General features: G+C 27.6%; 3 protein-coding genes and 1 long non-coding RNA gene across 4 annotated transcripts; 2 read left to right on the forward strand and 2 right to left on the reverse strand.

Annotated features, from left to right (window-relative positions):
* Positions 1–5,568: 5,568 nt before the first annotated feature.
* LOC106789710 (ATP-binding cassette sub-family B member 8, mitochondrial) lies at positions 5,569–9,246 on the forward strand. The gene is made up of 10 exons (XM_014754168.1): positions 5,569–5,898; positions 5,974–6,292; positions 6,361–6,528; positions 6,619–7,032; positions 7,114–7,425; positions 7,509–7,732; positions 7,919–8,093; positions 8,182–8,360; positions 8,565–8,712; positions 9,092–9,246. The coding sequence occupies exons 1-10, from the start codon at positions 5,840–5,842 to the stop codon at positions 9,179–9,181; spliced, it is 2,088 nt and encodes a 695-aa protein (XP_014609654.1). The 5' UTR covers positions 5,569–5,839; the 3' UTR covers positions 9,182–9,246.
* Positions 9,247–10,003: 757 nt separating this feature from the next.
* On the reverse strand, positions 10,004–11,119 carry LOC106789674. The gene is made up of 3 exons (XR_001382013.1): positions 10,828–11,119; positions 10,439–10,562; positions 10,004–10,213 (listed from the first exon to the last, which is right to left on the reverse strand). It is a non-coding gene; the product is annotated as an uncharacterized LOC106789674 (long non-coding RNA).
* A 932-nt stretch (positions 11,120–12,051) lies between these two features.
* Positions 12,052–13,887, forward strand: LOC106789709 (uncharacterized protein DDB_G0283697-like). Its single transcript, XM_014754166.1, has one exon. The coding sequence runs from the start codon at positions 12,262–12,264 to the stop codon at positions 13,372–13,374; it is 1,113 nt and encodes a 370-aa protein (XP_014609652.1). The 5' UTR covers positions 12,052–12,261; the 3' UTR covers positions 13,375–13,887.
* Positions 13,888–18,742: 4,855 nt separating this feature from the next.
* Positions 18,743–20,340, reverse strand: LOC106789671. The gene is made up of 5 exons (XM_014754083.1): positions 20,130–20,340; positions 19,821–20,011; positions 19,384–19,732; positions 18,972–19,290; positions 18,743–18,844 (listed from the first exon to the last, which is right to left on the reverse strand). The coding sequence occupies exons 1-5, from the start codon at positions 20,216–20,218 to the stop codon at positions 18,743–18,745; spliced, it is 1,050 nt and encodes a 349-aa protein (XP_014609569.1). The 5' UTR covers positions 20,219–20,340.
* Positions 20,341–21,537: the final 1,197 nt, after the last annotated feature.

Consider the following 21,537-nt stretch of genomic DNA (forward strand, 5'->3'; position numbering starts at 1 on the left):
TTTTTTTTTTTTTGTCTTCTCTTCTAATTATCAGATAAGAAGTAGTTAAAAGAAAAAGAAAAAGATATATATATATATATATAGAGAAAGAGAAAGAGAGTATTAATGAAAGACAAGAGAAGAAGAATGATTTCTATGAGTCTCGTAGATTTCAAACAAAATCTGTTTCTGTAAAAAAGTATCCTGGAATGGCAGGAGCACAGAGTTTTCTTGGACTTTCCCTGGTTGGTTACTCTCAGGGTAGCGGATAAATGGCTACCTCGGTTCCGTGCACCCTTGAAGTTGATTGTATCAGAGGGTGGGACGAAAGAACCATTGAAAGAGACCGGACAAAGAAACGAAACGAAAGAACGAACGAACGAACCTACAAGGAAGAATAAGAATAAGAATAAGAAGAAGGAATGAAAAAGAAAGAAATGAAGAAGATGACTTCGTTGTAAGAACAATCATAACGCGTTCCTTTTTACTAAATTCTATTTAATCAGACAATGAGAGAATATTGAAATCTGTAAATTTAACGTGCACGTAAGAAGTAGAGTTAACTGACTTAAATGGTGATTAGTTAGAAACATCATCAGATGTATGTTTAACTTGAAACTTTAGTCAAGAATCAAATGTAAGATAGCTTATCAATCTGCAAGTTGGCAAGAAATATATACGTTACGGTTACTTCATAATATGATTAATCAAAAGAAATTCATTTTTCAAAGCACAAATTTGTGTGTGTATATGTGTTCATAAATATAGCATTAGTGTACTAAGAAGTAATCCAAGGATGATGTTAATTATAAAATACAAGAGTACACATATATCACTTATTTAACAGGAAATGTTTTAGTAAACTATTCAGTAAACTATTTATGATATGCATACATACATTTTATAAGATATACTATTAAATATCTTATAGTATATAATATATAACATATATTTATCATATAAAATATACAAAATATTACGTATATTACAATATATAAAATATGTGATATATATGTACTTTATAGGATATGCACATATATATATATTATATATATATGTATATAACAAATGTTATTAGATTTGGATAGGATGGTTTCCATGTATGTTGATAACAACATTGTCTTTACAGAGATCGGTCGGTGTGCACGCGGCTTAACTTTCACAATATCGGGTTGCCGAGCGACCCGCCACCGCTCCAGGAGGAAAATTTAATTTCAGCTGACAACATCCTGTTCCGCTACACATTGCACTCAGCATTCTACAAAATCGCATGCGAGACGATAGCAGAGGCAGCTAGGCATGCCAGCTTTTCCCGATGATGGCTTGGTTTCTCTCATTGTCAGACTATCAGCCCCCCAAACCCCCACCCAACCCCCTCCCACCACCATCTACCGATATGATTTCCTCTCTCTCACTCTCTCACTCTCTCTCTCTCTCTCTCTCTTTTTGTTGGCATTAAATTATTCCGTCGTCGACGAATAAAACGATGGATTTTACACTCGGTGATATACTCTTAATCGAAATACTTCTCAACAACGTCATCGACCCTAATGCAATGAAATCATGTAACGTAATCTAAAAGCCGATAAAGAGAGGAAGAAGTGCTTATTTTTCGATAATACCTCTATTCCAACGATTGATGTTCTTCTTCTTCTTATTCTTCTTCTTCTTCTTCTTCTTCATCATTGTCATCAGAAATGGAAAATCAAAATTGTGTAATAATTATTCTTATAATATTCAATATTTCTTTCTTTTGTGTAATATTCAAATAATATACGTTTGTGGGTATTCATTAGATATTATTTTGAGATATTATTCATTACTATTGTTTACAGATAAAACAATACAAAATTGTTCAAATTTTAATCATGAAATATTCTGTTGTAATATTAAATGATGTGTAGTATAATAAACACATTCTTACAATTGTCATTATAAATAGCACAAAAATATTAATGTAATATAACGCATCTCTAATAATACTACAAACAAAATTCTTTCTATCTCGCTGACATAAGAAGAATCAGCGTAATATTTAATCTTATTCTCCGATTACAATATCAAAATATCACAACATCTTCATATTTTTTTGTATATATATATATATATATCTCATATTTCAAAGGTATTAAATTTTATCGGCAATAAAAAAAAGAAAAAAAAAGAAATGAATTTATTTACAACGACGAAAGAGAATTCTACTTCGATTTATATTGAAAAAACAAAAAAAAACAAACAAACGAATTTATTTCGATTATAAAAAACAAAATAATATTAACAATAAAAGTAGAAGTATATAAAAGAAGAAGAAGAAAAAAAAATAAAGTTGAACAAAGTGTTTGAAGTACTCGAAAGAGATAACTTTTAGCATTTTACCCTTTGGCATAGATAACGAGTAGTAAGTTAACGAGTCGACGGTGTGGTTTAGGAAGGATATACCTTAGTGCAACATCTCGCAGTGGATAGGGTAGAAGAAGGGTTTAAGCTCGGACACGTAGCACATTCGTTCATTCGTTCTATGAGCGTGTTCCTCGTTGGATACGTATAACTCGCGCGGCTGGAAAATACCTCAGAAGCTGAGGCTGACTACAACCATTATTTGTTCTAGTCTCCCGAGCATCACACGACCACCCAATTCCACCTTCTCTCTTTCTCTCTCCCTCTATATAACTTTATCTTTCTCTTTCCCTTTAAGCTAGCCCGCCATTCCGTTCTCTCATCTTCGTTTCTCTTCAGATCCCGCACCTCAGCCTCGAGCGATGTTCCGTACGCGACCCTTTCCTCATTTCCTCCCTCTCGTGTCGCCCTCTCAAGTTCTCTCTCTCTCTCTGTTTCTCTTTGTTTCTCTCCTATCCGTCTATCTTTGTCTATCCTATTCGTTTTTCCCTTCGTCTCTCCGTGCGTCTATTTATCCACCTAGCGGTATGATATTACACCCCGGGGCACACTTCGGCAACCCCCACCCTAGAATATCAGCACGATCCCTCGAGCCACGCCCAATACTGATCCTCCCAACCCCGAAGAGCTCGACTAGGAGCCAGTCCATTGGCCCACGCTGACTTTACGTCATCGCCACCCCTGCACCTGCACATACCGCGTGTGTTGTTCATGGATACGAGAATACCTACTGCGCCGTAAAATAGAATGAGATAGGGATACAGATAGAGTAAGAGAGTGGGGAGGAATATCAGGGTGGGTGGGAAGGTTGGGAGGGAGGGTTTTTTGAACGGAGGTGCTCCTGGTCTCTCTCTCTGGGACGAGAGACAGAGGCGGCAAAGAGGGTGTTGAAATTTAGGAGGCTTCATTTGGTCCATTCTTCTATCGGCCCACAGCACCACGACGAACTATCACAGATATCGCGAATATAACCGAGCTTTATCCACCCTCTTCTTCTACTCTTATTCCCTTTCCTATTTCTCTCGCTCTCTTTATACTTCTTGAGGAAATCTCATGCCTTTTCTACCCACCCCCTTCCCTCCACCCAGCCATGTTAAAGCATTCAGTAATTCTGAACGATGATATCGTCATTCCTTCCACGGTAAACGATGTATATATATATATATTTATGTATTTATTATATGTGTGTGCATATATAAATATAATTTCATACGTGAACCAGTCGCCATGTCACGTTTTTGCTTCCGGAATTTGGGTCAAGTGGATGACCTCGACTCAGAATACTTGTGTTTCCAGTTTATAACGGATGATTTTAAAGCACGGATTTCTTCAAATCCTTTCAAATCGATCATAACTTTATTCTTATACCCCACGACTATAAGTCCTCTTCATTTATTTTTTCTTCTTCTTCTTCTTCTTTCATATTTATTCCTTTTTATACATAAAAATCCCTTCCCTTTTATATATAAATTCCATTCTTATTTTTCTTATTTTTCTTCTCTTCAATTTATACTTATTCCAAATCTATGATATATAACCACCAACATATAGTATATAAAATTAAAAAAAAAAAAAAAAGGAAAATACTACGGAATACTAAAGAGTATAGGGGAAGAAAATAAAAAGAAAGAAAAAAAAAAAGTGTAGCGGAAAACAAAAGTCGGGAGTATACAGAAGGCGAAATGCGTTTCTGTTGTAGTTGGTTGAGAACGTAAAGGGGGGTGGTTTGAGAGGCTTTGATCAGAAGAAGGTAATACACATGATGCTGTGGATAAAAAACGTCTGAAATTACTACTCCTCATCCTTCTCCTCCTTCTCCACCTTCTCCTCTTCCACCTCTTCGTCCTTTTCTAGCTCCTTCTGTTAGGGGTAGAGGTTTAGGGTGAACGGTTGAGTCTTGAAAGACCTAATCGTTCTGAGCGAGGCTCTTTGAGCGCAAAGTTAATAACGTGTATTTATGCATTTGCCACGTTTAATTGCCCGTACGGCTATTACCTCCACTCTGAAATACGCGCTCTTGCGTATTCAACGCTCTATGGAGGGTAGTATTAAGCACTTCGTAAAGTACTACAAGCTGAGACTGCCAATGACACGCGATCTTGATAACCATAGAAGCGAACTATACCTTCTCGTTTATATCCCAACGTCTGTCTGTCTGTCTGTCTGTCTTCACCGATAATGTTATCCTCCAGACATTTTATAACTTTAACTATTCTTTCCCCTTTTTCTTTTGTACTGTTTTTTTTTTTTTTACTTAAAAATTATACACAGGGGAATGGGGGATGTTAGAGGAACGTTATATTTATTTTCATTATTTTTCTCTTAATTTTGTTAATATTAATCTATTTCTCATCATTTTTTTAATATATTTTTTCGTAAATACTCAAGTTGACCTCCTAATAAGGGATGTTAAAGGAATATACTATTTATTTAAATTATATTTTCTCTTTTTGTTACTTTTCTAATATTTGTCTTATATTAGTTGATAATATTGTCTTTCAGATATTTTACCCTTTCACAATTTCTTAAACGTTGAATAAACTTTAAGCTTGTAAAAATATAATAAGGGATGATACGCGAGAATTTAATTTATATTTCAATTATCTTTATGTGGGGGCAAATTTTTAAAATCTTATTTGTTCGTAGATTAATTCAATCATTTTTTTATATATATATAAATAGATTGATATTCATTAATAAATGTTTATTGATTATTTTCATTAATTTTATTTGTATAGATTGTGATTTTCATTGATAAATATATTTAGGAATTATAAAATACATTATAGTTTACTTTTAATTTTACTCTTTTTCAGAAATTATTTAAATTCGTGTCGTGCTCTAAAGAAATTTCAATATTTAATTAAAATGTTAATTAAAACGTTGAACTTTGTATTCTCTGATTGTGTTGCACAAATAAGTTCATTATTTATTTATTATTGCTAATTTATTGATACATCGTAATGAAAACTGTTCTGTAAATTACTCAGCAAAAATTTGTATATCTTTATATATAAATATATATATTTTTATAAACAATATTAAATAAAAGTTAGGATTATATTATATAGAAATATTTTTAATATATAATAAACAAAAAAAATAAAAAGTTTTCTAATTAAATTGTCCTTTGTGTCACACCTGTACTCTCTAATGCCATCTAACAACGTGCGCTGCAAGTGCATGCATGACATGAAAAAATAATGGCGCTGTTCTTGGAAATAAGTTTAAGGTTAAGTCATATTAACTTTAGACACTATATTAATTATAATAATGTCTATAAATATGTTTAATTCTATAGCTTACAAAAGTGATATATTTCCTCAACCTATACAAATTTAAAAAAAATGAGTTAATATTAATATTAATATTAAAAAAAAAAATAATTTTCATACATATATGTGTACAGTGTTATGATACGGACTTTATTTAAATATTATTTAAATATTATTATTTATTTAAAATGTCACTATTGAGAATAGTGTTGTACAAACAACAAGCAATTTTTGCATTAACTGCAAGGTAATTATTTTTTGTTTAAATAATCTAATAGATGATAAATATAAAAAGTATCTAATATTTAAGTTAATATTTCAGAAAACCATTAGTGAATTATGCATTGGAAAAAACAGGGCACGTTGTTCATCAATTTAAAAAGAATTTCAATTCTCATATTAAACAATTTGTTACCCAAGAGTACAAGAAACCAAAGAGAGTATCAAATATATCGACAATTTATTTGGGCACATTAGGAGTATCTGCAGTTTGTATAATTAAGAATAGTATAAAACAAGTGAAATGCGAACCGATTAAACAAATTTCTAATAAAACAAAAGATGTAGAACCACAATTTAAATGGAAAAGCTTTTTGAAGTATCTGTATCCTCATATTTGGCAATTGTTAATTGCCCTATCAGTAAGTATCAGTATTTTGATAACTATGTTAAACTATGAATTATATTTCTCCTAATTTTTATTTTTTAGAGTGCTCTTATAGTTGCAATGTTAAATATTTGGATACCGCAATCTGTTGGTAACATAATTAATGTATTAACTAAAATAGTTCAAGATAAGGAAGACAATTCTACGAGAAATACTTTAGAAATGCTTTTGAAACCGGCATTCATATTGGCACGTATGTATATTGCACAAGTATGTAAATTTTTAATATATAAATATAAACAATAATTTTTCTTGTTTATTCTTTTAAACAAAATAAATAATAAAATGTACATTTTCCAGGCATTTTTTACTTTCATCTACATTCATACTCTTTCTCACATTGGGGAAAGAGTTGCTATGAAATTACGTCAAGATGTATTCAAATCTATCATTGTTCAAGATGTTGCATTCTTTGATAAGAATCGATCCGGTGAAATAGTAAGTCGGTTGACGAGTGATATCCAAGATTTCAAAAGTGCATTTAAAATCTGTATATCACAAGGCTTAAGAAGTTCCACGCAAATTGTTGGATGCGTTATTTCTATAATAATGGTATCACCTCATTTAACAGCTGCAATGTTATTATGTTTGCCAACGGTTATATTTATTGGTACCCTCTTAGGAAGAAGCTTGCGCAAGTTGTCTATTGAAGCTCAAAACCAAATTGCTAAAGCTACTGCTGTCTGTGAAGAAGCTATTCAAAACATAAGAACGGTATACTAATAAATATATTATATTTTATAATTTATTCGAATATTATACGTATATGATAACACATTCATATTTATTTAATAGGTGAGAGCTTTTGCTGCAGAAAAAAGAGAAACAGAATTATTTTCTAAAGAAGTTGAGAATGCATCTAAATTATATGAAAATTTAGGATTTGGTATTGGTTTGTTTCAAGCAGGAACTAATTTATTTTTAAATAGTATCTTACTTTGTACCTTATATTTTGGTGGTCATTTAATGTCTACTGGACAATTAACGTCTGGTGATCTCATGGCATTTTTGATGGCAACACAAACTGTTCAAAGATCTCTGGTACAATTATCTTTATTATTTGGAACATATGTGAGAGGAACCAGTGCTGGTGCACGAATTTTCGAAGTAATTTATCATTTTTACTTTCTACTGATTCATTATGCGTACATGTATTGCTTATAATTTTACATGAATTTTATTCTACACAGTACTTAAATATGCCACCATCTCCAATGATGATTGGAGGAAAAGTAATAAAAGATTACTCTATGGCAGGAAATATAGAATTTAAAAATGTTAAATTTAGTTATCCAACTCGACCGGATCGTGTTATTTTGAAAAATTTTCATTTGGATATCCCTTCTGGTAAAACAGTTGCTATCGTCGGTACTAGCGGAAATGGTAAATCAACTATTGCTGCATTATTAGAAAGGTATGCTATTTTTTTTTACTATTACTTCTTATTGTTAAGATTAAAAAAAAAAAAGTCTATGCAGTATAAATTTTGTTTTTTTCTACTTTATGTATTTTTTCAAATGAAGAAAACGAAACGCATATATATATATATATATGTTGTAATTTATTATATTAAATAATAATTCATTGATTTTTGATATAGATTTTACGACGTCAACGAGGGTAGCATTTCAATAGATAATTGGGACATTAAATCTTTAAATTCTAGTTATTTACGAGGTACAGTATTAGGATATATAGATCAGGAGCCAATACTGTTTGCAACAAGTATAATGGAGAATATAAGATATGGTAAAGAAGATGCTACGGATAATGAGGTGAATTTTGCATTTTTACAATGCAGCTAATAAAACATGAAATATCATTTAAATCAAAACAATCTTTTTTTAATTATTTATGCATCAGGTTATAGAAGTCGCGAAGGAAGCTAATGCTCACGAATTTATAATGCAATTTCCAAGTGGGTATGAGACTCAAGTTGGAGAAAGGGGTGCACAATTATCTGGAGGACAAAAACAGCGTATCGCTATTGCCAGAGCCTTACTAAAGCGGCCATCAATTTTAATATTGGACGAGGCTACGAGGTATAAAATTAATTAAATATCAATAATGAATTATTTTATTTTGCTTGAATTTCTATGAGCCTCAAATTTAATTAGGCGACCTCGTATGAGGTGGATAATCCACATTTCGAGATGATTAGTATATACTATTATATATATTTTTTCAATATTTAATATATATATATATTTATTATTAATAAAGTCATATTTATTTTAAATATATAGCGCATTAGATTACGAGAGCGAAAGGGTGGTTCAAAAAGCATTAGAAAATGCTACCAAGGGTAGAACTGTATTAGTTATTGCCCATAGACTAAGTACAATTAAATCTGCTGATATCATCGTTGTATTGAATCGTGGTGTTATCGTCGAGGTATGTTTCTAAATCAATCCAAATTTTATATTTGTTATATATATATATATATATTGATCATGTTACAAGATATACTATATCTAATAATTATATATATATTTCATTTCATTTACATTTTAATATATCTCCATTATACACACAAATAAAATCGGCTGATATTTTTCGTGTTATCGTGGAGGTAGGTTTAAATACAAAAATAATCAACGTTTAATGTGCATGATCGATATATATTAATCATTTTACAATATACTACATCGAGGTACAGTTTATTTTATTGTTTTAAATCATTATGTAATTTTCATTAATGCTACTACATTATCATATACATATTACAATAGTTACATCTACTGAATTGTTTTGTTTTTTTTCTTTTTTGTAGATGGGCACTCACTCGCAATTAATTCAAAATAGAGGAACGTATTATAAATTAGTAAATGAACAGGAAACGGAAGACAATAATCGATTGTAGTAAAATTTTGCAATTAATGATTTTTAAATGAAATTATTAAAACAAATAATAAACAAGTGAAATATCCAATTTTTAATAGTTATTAATTAATAATCCTTATTACATGGGTGTTTATACGTGATGACAATTTTCTATCAGAGGAAAAGAAAATAGACAAATTTTCAAACTAAGAAAATAAGGTAGCGTTGTGCGGTCGTGTCATGCTAATACTAATAATATTCAAATCAAGAAATAAGTATAATAACCAGATGAGTAAAATCATTATACTTATGATAATGCACACAGACGTACATATCGACCTAATCTCTCTCACACACACGAAAAATGTTCAATTAATAAAATAAAGTATTATTAGATAGTGCAACATTAATGATTTTTAAAATGAGTGATATAAATAAAAGCCAAACAAAAAAATAATTATAAATAAAACAGCACATATATATATATGTATCGACAAGATTGCATTGTTCTTAGTCATTTTTTATGAAAACAATGAGAACAATTTTGGAACTAGAATAAAGAAGATGAAGAAGATAATTGACGATAGCAGAATTCCTAAGATTAATAAACAAATGAATTTTATATCACTCTCATTGCAAGTAATAAAAAAATAGCTAAATAGTTACAAGTGTTAAATATATGAATACATAAAGATACATATATTCTCGATATAATCGGTAATAGTATTTTAGTCACTTCTATTGTTTATATTATACGTGATGATTTTTTATAGAAAAAAAAAAAAATATAAGAAAAATGTTCATGTTTTATATTCTTATGTATATATATATATATATTTATATATATATATATATACTCTTTTATTTTTTTTTTCTCTCGCTTCCTTGCGAACGCAAATTGTTTTTATTTCCTCACACAGTATGTTCGTCAAATTTGATAAATCTGTATGTATCGTCTTCCTCCTCTTTGCGTTTTCCATATTTCATATAACCGTAATCAAAATCTACGTTTTGCAGTTGTTTACTCGAATCTGAATGATCCCCGTCTCCAGTTTTTTCATTTCTAGCGTATCTACAATATTAATTTATTTAAAGTCACCACATCGGACGAGATATATCAATAATTCCTATGAATTAATTTAAAAAAAAAAGGAAAAACAAAAAAAGAAATGAATAAAACAATACACCATACAAAAACATATTATAGACACAAGCATAATATAATGCAGATAAAAAGATGCAGAAAATACGAATGGATTCCTATAAAAATATGTTTTAATAGCACGTATGGGATTACCCGAGGTGTATTGGACGATGTCTTTGTATACGTTGTAAAGATATTCTGGAAACAGAAGCATCTTGTCCATGAAGTAACCATATGATTGCAAACATGCTACAGAGCACGAAAATCAGTTTCATAGCTATAATATATAATTGAAATATTATAATGCATTTCTATGGATGATGATAATGATGATGATGATGACGATGACGATTGAAGAATACAAAAAGTGAAATGGAATTTATTTAGATTTTTCATTTAATCTAATAGGGTTTGATTGATATAGTGTTTTGAAAAAACGCGATTCACATATTTTGTGAATTATTCATTTAAACAAAATATTACTATGCACGATGAAGTTTGTCAATGATTAAAATTATGCATATATCATAGTAAGTACTTACTTACGTAATGAAGGAAGATGGAAAACCGCGAAGCAAATGACTGATACTGTTCGTAAACACTGCCTTTTTATAGCCGAGGATCTTCATCCCCCGTCTATCATCCCGTAGGAAGGTTAAGCTCTCTGAATTTTAATTCTCTACAGTTCTAGAACGTAGGGCGATAAACAATTTTCTTTTCCCTGCAGTTGACTCAATCGGTTGTTCTTTTTTTATTCCCCAAAGGTACTCGATGATTGGCAGTTTATTGAAAATTATATTACAATCGCCCGTCTGTCTGCATGTATTTCTTTTTTTTTTTTTTTCCCCTTWTTTTTTTCCATTTTAATCTACCTCGCTTTCTTCTTTTTTTTTTTTCCTCCTCTCTGCCGTAGTCTTATCTTTCTGTTTGTTCGTTATTAGAATCGAATCGTAAAAATTAATAAATATTAATAATATTATTCGTTGTTCATTATTATAATGCAAGTGTTGATTATTGACAATTTATTTTTTTAAACTTCTTTTCTTTTTATTTTTTTTTTATGTTCGTCGTATTTAAAGTTTCTGTTTTATTATTGTAGAATTTTAAAAAATAATTCTAATTTTGTATACAATACATATCAGAAATTGTATTAAATTTTGTGAAGAATCGAAAGAATATGAATTTTTAGTCATATTGTGTTTCCTATAACTCACATCAGTTCTTTTTCTAATATTGTCTTTTCTCTTTTCTTTGCTTTTACTTTATTTCTTTCTACGATAAATACGTATTGCGTAGAGACTCTGATAAATATTTCTACTTCTTTATTGAAATCTTTCAAAAAAAATTTATTAAAAATAGAACAATTTTTTAAATTTTATTTCTTATAATACAGTCAATGTTATATATAAGTAAAATTTATAAAAATTTATTGTACTTATTGTTTTCCATTCGTTTCGATTAAAAAATTCGACAAAATTATTGTATAGAAAAAAAAAACAATATCAAAAATTAAAAAAATCAATCGTACAAATTTACAAATTTATGGAAGACGTTAGAAAAAGAAAGTAAAACGTAGTACGTGTCAATAATTTTCTTAATTATATATATATATATATACATATGTTACGTGTTAAGAACACGTTGAATTACGTGGGTAAGGTCAGGGTCAATGGAATTAAGCTTACCAACTAAGATTATTAACGGCTTCCAGAACTTTTATGGTGCTTCTTTAGGAATACTATAAATTATCGTGCTAGATTCAAAGACAAAGCATTTCCTTTGAAAACATCGTTCTCATTTTTACCTGTTAATTTATTTTGTTTGTGATAATTCACACACACACACACACACCCACATACAATGTTCATTAAATCCAACAAAAAAAAATAATAATAAAAAAGGAATATAATATCAATAATGTGATTCCAAGATAAATGAAGAAGAAAAAGAAGAAGAAGAACAATTTCAAATGAATAATGGCAATAACAACGAATTGCGAGGAAACCAATATGGTACCGTTTCATAAAGGTTTATCCGAATGGTGGAGCGAAGAAACGGAATATGTTTTTCAAAGAATCGAAAGATGGGCAGCTTTTGCCAGAGGATACAATCGATTAAGATCTGAAAGATTATCCAAGGGTCGTTTGACAATGCACGAGGAACATGACTCGAGATGGAGTATATCATCAAATAAATTAATCATCGAGGAGGATCCATCTTGGAATCCATCGTTTCATAAACTTAAAAGAAGTCGTCGCAGATCCCGCCAAGAAGAAGAAATTAAAATCAATAATTATCCTGAAAGTGTACTCGGTTATCGTTCTAATGATAATTTGGATAGTACTTGTTTAGAAACTTATAGATACGATCATAGTATTTATTTCAAGACTATCGGTGAAATTAGAAATAATAAGAAAAATCTCACGGAAGTTAATGACAATGATGATGATAATGATGATGATGATGATGATTCCAAGGAAAATGTGTCCTTCGATTGTGAGGATGAAGAAATTGAAGTAGAAGTAAGTAAAGAAGCTGAAGAAGTTGAAGAAGTTGGAGAAATTGATGATGAAGATGATCAAACGTTCGTTTACGATTCAATAGATGATCAATTTTATCTCGACAATGATGATACAAGAGATGACTTTGAATCCAATGATAATAATGTTGGCGTATGGCCGATCGTGGATTTGTCGAAACTCGATTTAAATTCGAAAATGTCGGAAACATCAGTTGATCGTAAAAAGAATGAAGTTGAATGGAGGATCGAGACGAATAATAATTATATGAAAACAAGAAAGGAAAATACTGAGGATAGGAAGGATTATCATAGTGGAAGGTTCAATTATGAATCGAAGGATGAATTCAGAAAGGATCAAGATGGTACTAACAAAGGAATTTTAACTTTAAAAATGATTAAACATCGACCTTCGAGAATGATCAAAAGATCTACCGTTTGCGGAGATAATAATGTCATTTGGCCAGGAATACTTTTAAATTATACGAGAAATGTTGATATTAAGTCATCGGAATCACCTCATCATCATCATCATCATCATCATTATTATTCTTCTAATAATTTCAAATGAATATATTTTATCATTTAAATTTATTTCTTTTGATTTTGTTTTTTTTTTTCTACTTTATTACTTTTCACTTCACAATATTTTTACTTATATTTATTGATTTATATTGATACATTTTAATTAAGTTTTTCTTAAAGAGATATTTATAATTTCTTTTTGTGAAAAAATAATTTCAGAATTATGGAAATTCGAATAAAAAATTGGAGAAACGATTTAACAATTAAAAGGGATTATTATTTTCTTTGTTATTAATTTTAAATGTAAATTCCATTTGTAATAGATATTATCGTGTATTTGTATTCTTTTTATTATTATAATTATTTTCTCTCTATGTATACTCTTGTAAAACTTAAACTTCAGAGAAATTTGTTCAAATAAAAATATTTCCTTGTTGTTTGTTTCATTCTTTAAACTCACATAAAGTTCATTAGAATATAAACTAGAATATTCCAAGACAATTGTTCAGAGTATTTGTTCAATGTAAACTTCTATAAAGGAAAAATATACGAGTGGTATGCAAATAATATTTAAATTATTGGAAAACGATAATTGATGAAAAAGTGATACACATTTTATGATTTAATTATAAAAGGATAATGAAAAAAAAGAAACAAAATAAAAAAAAAATAAATTTAATATCCATATAATAATATATCATTTAATATTTCAATTAACATATCTCATATGATATTTACTGATACACATACAAAAATATAAACACTTTTTGCCCTCTTACATATGTTATTATTCATATGCACAATTAAAACAAATTTTAAAAAAGTTTCTATTTTTCTTTACCATTTTTAATCATATGATAGTATTAGTATACTTGTACATAGATTAATCATTTTATAAAATGGCACTTTTTTCGTTATAATTGTATCTGGAATAAATTAATCAAAATTTCATTTCATTTCATTACTTTCAATTGATTGCATTTTAAATTATATATATATATTTATTTTTTGTATTAAAAACTCTACGTACCCTTTAAATATGAACCGTTAAATGATGCATCACCGTAAAATGTAAACAAATATACATTTGGAAATATTTCTTTAAATATATGCACATCCAATCCAAAGAATAATCTCATACGAAAATAAGAAATGTGCATAAATGCTATTGAATGTACCGATAACTCTATTTCACTATTAAATTCTCGTAATTTTGAGTAGATTTTCTCCGAGGTATCGCAACTTACATCTAAATGCACCGTGTAAGCTTTTAATGATGGATTACTAATGAAAATAAGTAAGAGTTCTGTATCAATTCTACAATGATGCTTATTTAAATTAAATCGACAAACTGAGAGCCTATCTACTATAGCACCCCAAATAAGTATATCATTAAATGGACAGTTCCTATATAATAAACAAACAAAATTCTAATTATTTTTATATAATAATGGACTACATTAATTATTTTATGAATAATTACGTTTTATAATTTTTTAACCAGTATTTCAATATATCACGAAATGCATCCAAAAATTTGACAAAATAATCAGACTGAGACAATATAATTAAGACAGTTGTCCTTGGGTTGAATTGTTTAAGAGAATTTTTGATTTCAGCCACTATGATATGTAATTCATTTTCCTCATAATCGTAATTAAAGCATAATTTTTTAATAAAATATTTATCCGCCAAACTTTCATTAATAAATGTATAAGTCATTAATTCTGACATAGATTTAGTAGGGAAATTAAGCGTTAATTGAGGAATTTTCTGTTCGCCGCGTAATACATTATAATTACTTTTCAAATTTATTGTGAAGCTATTAAATGGTTTAATACTGCAAGGACACCCTTTCAAAAATTACAATAATTTAAATATTAAATATTAATATACATATGCTGATTATTTATTATTCTTTTTTAGAAAAATGATAAAAGATATCCTACAACATGTGAAGAAGATGGATGGNATTTTAATATTTATCTTACCATCTCTTAAATTTATGTCGTTATTATTAGTTATAGAACACATTTGTAAGCAAGGTATTTTGTTGAAAAAATCTGTATATCGTCTATTCTTAAAAATCCATTGTAAACCATAATTTACTCTTAATTTATCTACAATATAATATATATAATCTCCATATTGGTCTTCTTTCTTAGCCATCTGGTATCAAGAACTACGATTATAAGATAATAATTTCATGCAAATATTATCTACAAGGTTTAGTTTAATTTTTATCACAAAATATACTCTTGAGTATGTTCTTTTGTTTTTTTTCTTTTTTCTTGTAATTAATAAATTAATAATCCGAAAAGATAAAAATTATGTGACGTACAAATTTACCAATTTCTCACTGTATATATATTATTTTCAAGATTCATACTTACAAAGATGTTTAATCCGAACGATTTTGCTCAATTGAGAGAAATTATTCTGACGGATTTTCAACCGTCTGATTTAACTGTTATAGAGTAATAAATAATTCTGTTGAGAACAAAGGCTAGCTCATTCTAGCAACCTTAATGTGTCATGTTAAGCTTAATACCATATAAACAAAAATATTGTGAAATAAGTATTAAGAAAATTTATCCAAGTAAATTAATGTAAATAATAAATGTAATAGAAGGAAAATCTACCAATTAGATTATAACTATAGTAAAGACTTTATTGGGTATTTTGATATTTGCTGGTAATAGAAATGATAATTCATAAAACAAAGTGATACACATTGTATGATTTATAAAAAAAAAAGATTGCGAATAAAAAAATAAAATAAAAACAATAAATTAATATCCATATAATAATATTATTTTATATTTAAGTTATATAACATATTACTTGATATTTAGTCATATGCGTATAAAAATATTAAGCCCCTTTTTTTCACCCTTCCATATATTTTATTATTCTCATACACGCAATAAAATCTTTTGTAAAAGTTTTAATTATTCCTTACAATATATTTAATCAGGTGATAGAATAATGAAACTAGTAAGTTTTTTCATATTTTGCATAGTAATTCGTTTCCGATCATAAAGAAGACCTGAAATAATCTTTCAAGATTAGATTTTTCTTATGTAAATACATAAGAATATTCTAGTTTTTGTTATTAAAAATGTACTTACTAATAATACCGTTTATGCTAAATGATCTGTCACCGTAAAATGGAAACAAACATACATTTGGAAAAACATCTTTAAATATAGATATGTCTAACGCATAAAATTCTTTCAAACGAGCATAAGAAACATGCATAAGAGCTATTGAATTAGACGAAAACTCTGTTTTACTTTTGAATTTTCTTAATTCTCTACGGATTTTATCCGCGTTGTTGCAATTTTCATCTAAAAATCCCAGGTAGGTTTTTAAGTTTGGATTATTTATGAAAACAAATAAGAACTTGCTATCCATTCTGCAATAATGCTTGTTTAAACCGAATCGACAAAGTGTTAATGCATCTATTGTAGCAGCCCAGATAGTTATTTCATCCAGTGGAATGCTAATATAACAAAAAAAAAATTTTAATTACTTTTAAATACTAATGGAGTATTTTTGTTTAATGTGATAAGCTAATTTATAATATTTAATAAATACCGACTCTCTACAGCATGCATTAGATCCAGAAATTCTAAAAAAAAATAACTTTGGCAAAATATAATCATAACAATTGATTTAGGATTACGAGTTCGATAAAAATCGACAAGTTTATTCAACAAAGTATGTATTTTCATTTTGTCACGAACGTAATTTAAGTATTGTTGTTCATTCGAATATTCATCATCCATACTATAATTAATAAAAGAGAATGTTGTTAATTCTTTGAAGTATTCAGCAGGGATAGTAATCGTACTTCTAGGATTTATCTCTTCTCCGTGTAGTATATTATAATAACTTTTCAAATTTATTGTGAAACTATTAAATGGTTTAGTTCTGCTAGAACAATCTTCAAAAAATGACAATACTTTAAATATCAATATTCTGGAGAACAATATATATGTATATTTAATGTTTATCTTACCACTTGGTAAATTTATGTCGTTTTTATGATTTGTAAAAAATATTTGTAAACAAGGTATTTTGATAAAATAGTTTATATTATATCTATCTTTAAAAATCCATCGCATACGATGGTTGATTTTTAATTCATCTACAATACAATGTGAAGAATTTTTTATTAATCTTCCATATTTAGCGAGATAATACCAACTTCTACGATTGTAAAATAATATTTCAATATAATTTATCATGTAAATATATATTTGCAGCATTAAAATATAATTTATATTGTAAGCATTATAAACGATAAACCTTTTTCTAAAATGAGATTTAAATATATTTTGTATTTTTAACATAATGATACCTGCACACTTGACCAATATTGTAAAGATCATCACTAGTAAAATACTTTAAAGTAAAAAATAAAGCTACGTTTATCGTGTCTTCATCCATTTTTTAAATAACGTACAATAAAATACGCTTTTTAAAATCCGACTGTTGTATTTATTTCTTTGAATTGATATCAAGTATCTCCCTTTTTCTGCAGTTTTCTTATATTCCCGAATAATATATTTCATTTCTGAAAATTTTTGTCCATGTAAATTATTTTCTCTACTGTTGATTTAATTATCTTATGGGTGTGTTGTACACTACAATATAAAAATTACTTATTTGGCGTATATTTAATTTCCCAATAGCAATATACGTGATCATGTTTTCTTTTTTCTTAATTTTTAATAAATTTATAGTTAGAAAAGATACAAATTCTGTATAATCTTCGTATTTAACAGTTTCTCGATATATATATTATCATATTTTCAAGATTTCTACTTACAAGAAAAGTATATGTTTAATCCTATTGTGAAATATTGAAAGATTTATCTGAATTTAAATTATTCTGATTGATTTTCAACTGTCGGATTTAACTGTTACCGAATAATAAGTAATTCTGTTGAGAAAATCAAAAACTAGATCATACTCGCGACAGTAGAGTGTCGTACTAGGCTTAATACCATAAACAAAAATATTGTAGAACAAGTATTAGGAAAATTTGTCCAAGGGAATTCATGTAAATTATAAATGTAATAGAAGGAAAATTTACCAATTAAATTATTACTATAGTAAAGACTTTATTATGTATTTTTATATTTGTTGGTAATAAAAACGATAATTCATAAAAAAGTAATACACATTGTACGATTTATAAAAAAGTAGATTGCGAATAAAAAAACAAAATAAAAACAATAAATTAATATCCATATAATAATATTATTTTATATTTAAGTTATATAACATATTACTTGATATTTACTCACAAACGTATAAATATTTTAAGCCCTTTTCTTTTGTCCCTTCCTATATATATATTTTATTATTCATACAAGCAATAAAATTTTTTGTGAAATTTTTAATTATTCCTTACTATTATCCTGTGATAGTAATATGAAACTAGTCAATTGATTTATATTTTCCATAGTAGCTCGTTTACGTCCAGTAAGAATAGCTGAAATAATCTTTCAAGATTAGATTTTTCTTATGAAAATACATAAGAATATTCTAGTTTTTGTTATTAAAAATGTACTTACTCATAATATCGATTGAGTTAAATGAATTATCACCGTAAAAGGGAAACAAACATACATTTGGAAAAACTTCTCTAAATATAGATGTGTCTAATGCATAAAATTCTTTTAAACGAGAATAAGAAACATGCATAAGAGCTATAGAATTTGACGATAATTCTATTTTACTTTTTATTTTTCTTAATTCAGTTTCAATTTTATGCGCGTTGTTGCAATTTTCATCTAAAAATCCCACGTAGGTTTTTAATTTTGGATTATTTATGATAATAAATAAGAACTTGTTATCAATTCTACAATAATGCTTATTTAAACTGAATCGACAAATTGATAGTGCATCTATTGTAACAGCCCAAATAGTTATTTCAAACATTGCAATGCTAATATAACAAAAAAAAATTTTAATTATTTTTAAATACTAATGGAGAGTATTTATTTATGCGAGCAATTAATGTTTATTATTTAATAAATACCGTCTGGATACAGCATACATTAGATCCAAAAATTCTAAAAAATAACAACTTTGGCAAAATATAATTATAACAATTGACTTAGGATTACAAAACCGGCAAAATTGGACAAATTTACTATACAAAGTATGTATGTTCATTTTGTCATTAACGTAATTTAAGTATATTTGTTCATTCGAATATTCATTTTCCCTACTATGATCAATAAAAGAGAATGTTGTTAATTCAGTGAAGTATTCAACAGGGATAGTAATCGGCCTGATAGGATTTATCTCTTCTCCGTGTCGTATATTATAATAACTTTTCAAATTTATTGTGAAGCTATGAAATGGTTTAATGCTGCTAAGACACCCTTCAAAAAATGACAATACTTTAAATATCAATATTCTGGAGAACAATATATATATATATGTATATTTTAATATGTGCATTTATCTTACCACTTTGTAAATTTTCGTCATTTTTATCATTTGTAAAACATATTTGTAAGCAAGGTATTTTGTTAAAATGGTTTGTATTGTGTCTATCTGTAAAAATCCATCGTAAATGCTGATTGAATTTTAATTCATCTACGATACAACTTGTAGTATCTCTCATTAATTTTACCGATTTTGTGACATTATACCAATATCTACGATTGTAAAATAATATTTTTAATATAATTTATCATGTAAATAAATATTATATAAACGATAAACATTTTTTAAAATGAGATGAAAATATATTTTGTATCTTTAACGTAATAATACCTTGAAACTTGACCTAACTTTTGAAGATCATCAATATTCAGATACTTTAAAGAAAGGTATATAACTTTGTTTCGTTGGCTGGGATTCATTTTTTTTAAATAGCGTACAAATTATTTTTTCTACCATTGATTTAAATTTCTTATGAGTGTGTAGTACGCTACTATATAACAATTATTTATAAATAATTACTTATTTGGCGTATATTTAATTTCCCAATATTAATATACGTGATCATGTTTTGTTTTCTTAATTTCTAATAAATTTATAGTTAGAAAAGATAAAAATTCAGTAATCTTCGTATTTAACAGTTTCTCGATATATATATTATCATATTTTCAAGATTTTTACTTACAAGAAAAGTATATGTTTAATCCAGTTGTAGAATAATGGAAGATTTATCTGAATTTAAATTATTCTGACTGGTTTTCAACTGTCGGATTCAACTGTTACGGAATAATAAGTAATTCTATTGAGAAAACAATGACTAGTTCATTCTCGAGACCGTAGTGTGTCGTATTAAGCTTAATAATACCATAGAAATACGAGGAAAATTTGAATTGTTTAGACAAGTTCTATCTTCCATAATACAATTAAATATGATATACACTGTTTACAGGTCCCAATAGTCTAAGAAACTATACTGTAAAGCATCATTACACAATTTGGTTAGTATAAATAAAACTATTTAAATCCTTTACATATCAGTAGAACTATGAAACCGAAATTTAACAATAATTTTACTTAACTTCTAACTGCTAGTCATTAAAATTGGATTATCTGATAATTCTATGTAATTTAATCATAAATTTAACTATAGTAACATTTCAATTGAATTATTCAATGATTCTGTATAAAAAATTAATCTAACGTATGATTATCTAATCATTGTATTATTATTGCCAAATTAAAATTGTGAAATACTCGCTAGATATATTATGTGCATATAATACTTCTACGATTTCTTATTGACTTCTTATTACGTGTTAGTCGAGAGATAATAGTAGGTTTACTACACTTCTACCTATCGTTATCCGATCGACCAATTAACAACGCTCAAAATAAAAGTTATAAAAGGTGAAGAAAGATCGATATAACTTATCCATGAAGAAAATAACCTTTCCCATCTAACACAATATTTTAAATTTTATCTTAAACATCGTATCGATATACTCTTTCCCTTTTAACAACAAAAAACATATATATATATACTCTCCAACCCTAAAAAAAAATTATATATATCTTGTTTAATAAAAAAGTACAAAATAAAATAAAAAAAAAAACACAAAATTTGATTTCTAAATAAAATAATGAAAACGGTAATGAGAGATCTCGATTGGAGTATATATTAAGAAAAAATAGAAATATATGAAAGTTATTTTTTAAAATAATAATAATAATATTTGGATCG

The sequence above is a fragment of the Polistes canadensis genome, unplaced genomic scaffold (assembly GCF_001313835.1).
Source record: "Polistes canadensis isolate GaletaPanama2010 unplaced genomic scaffold, ASM131383v1 scaffold_197, whole genome shotgun sequence".
In the NCBI taxonomy this organism is placed as follows: Eukaryota; Metazoa; Arthropoda; class Insecta; order Hymenoptera; family Vespidae; genus Polistes; species Polistes canadensis.

What these genes read in the sequence shown, in the direction of transcription:
- LOC106789710 (XM_014754168.1), top strand. Translation starts at nt 5,840, where the DNA reads ATGTCACTATTGAGAATAGTGTTGTACAAACAACAAGCAATTTTTGCA. An exon ending in ATTGCTGCATTATTAGAAAG is followed by an intron (nt 7,733 to 7,918) that starts GTATGCTATTTT and finishes TTTTTGATATAG; the next exon opens with ATTTTACGACGTCAACGAGG. An exon ending in ATCGTGGTGTTATCGTCGAG is followed by an intron (nt 8,713 to 9,091) that starts GTATGTTTCTAA and finishes TCTTTTTTGTAG; the next exon opens with ATGGGCACTCACTCGCAATT.
- LOC106789709 (XM_014754166.1), top strand. Translation starts at nt 12,262, where the DNA reads ATGGCAATAACAACGAATTGCGAGGAAACCAATATGGTACCGTTTCAT.
- LOC106789671 (XM_014754083.1), bottom strand. Translation starts at nt 20,218, where the DNA reads ATGAATCCCAGCCAACGAAACAAAGTTATATACCTTTCTTTAAAGTAT. An exon ending in ATGTATGCTGTATCCAGACG is followed by an intron (nt 19,291 to 19,383) that starts GTATTTATTAAA and finishes TTGTTATATTAG; the next exon opens with CATTGCAATGTTTGAAATAA. An exon ending in TTAGAGAAGTTTTTCCAAAT is followed by an intron (nt 18,845 to 18,971) that starts GTATGTTTGTTT and finishes TAATCTTGAAAG; the next exon opens with ATTATTTCAGCTATTCTTAC.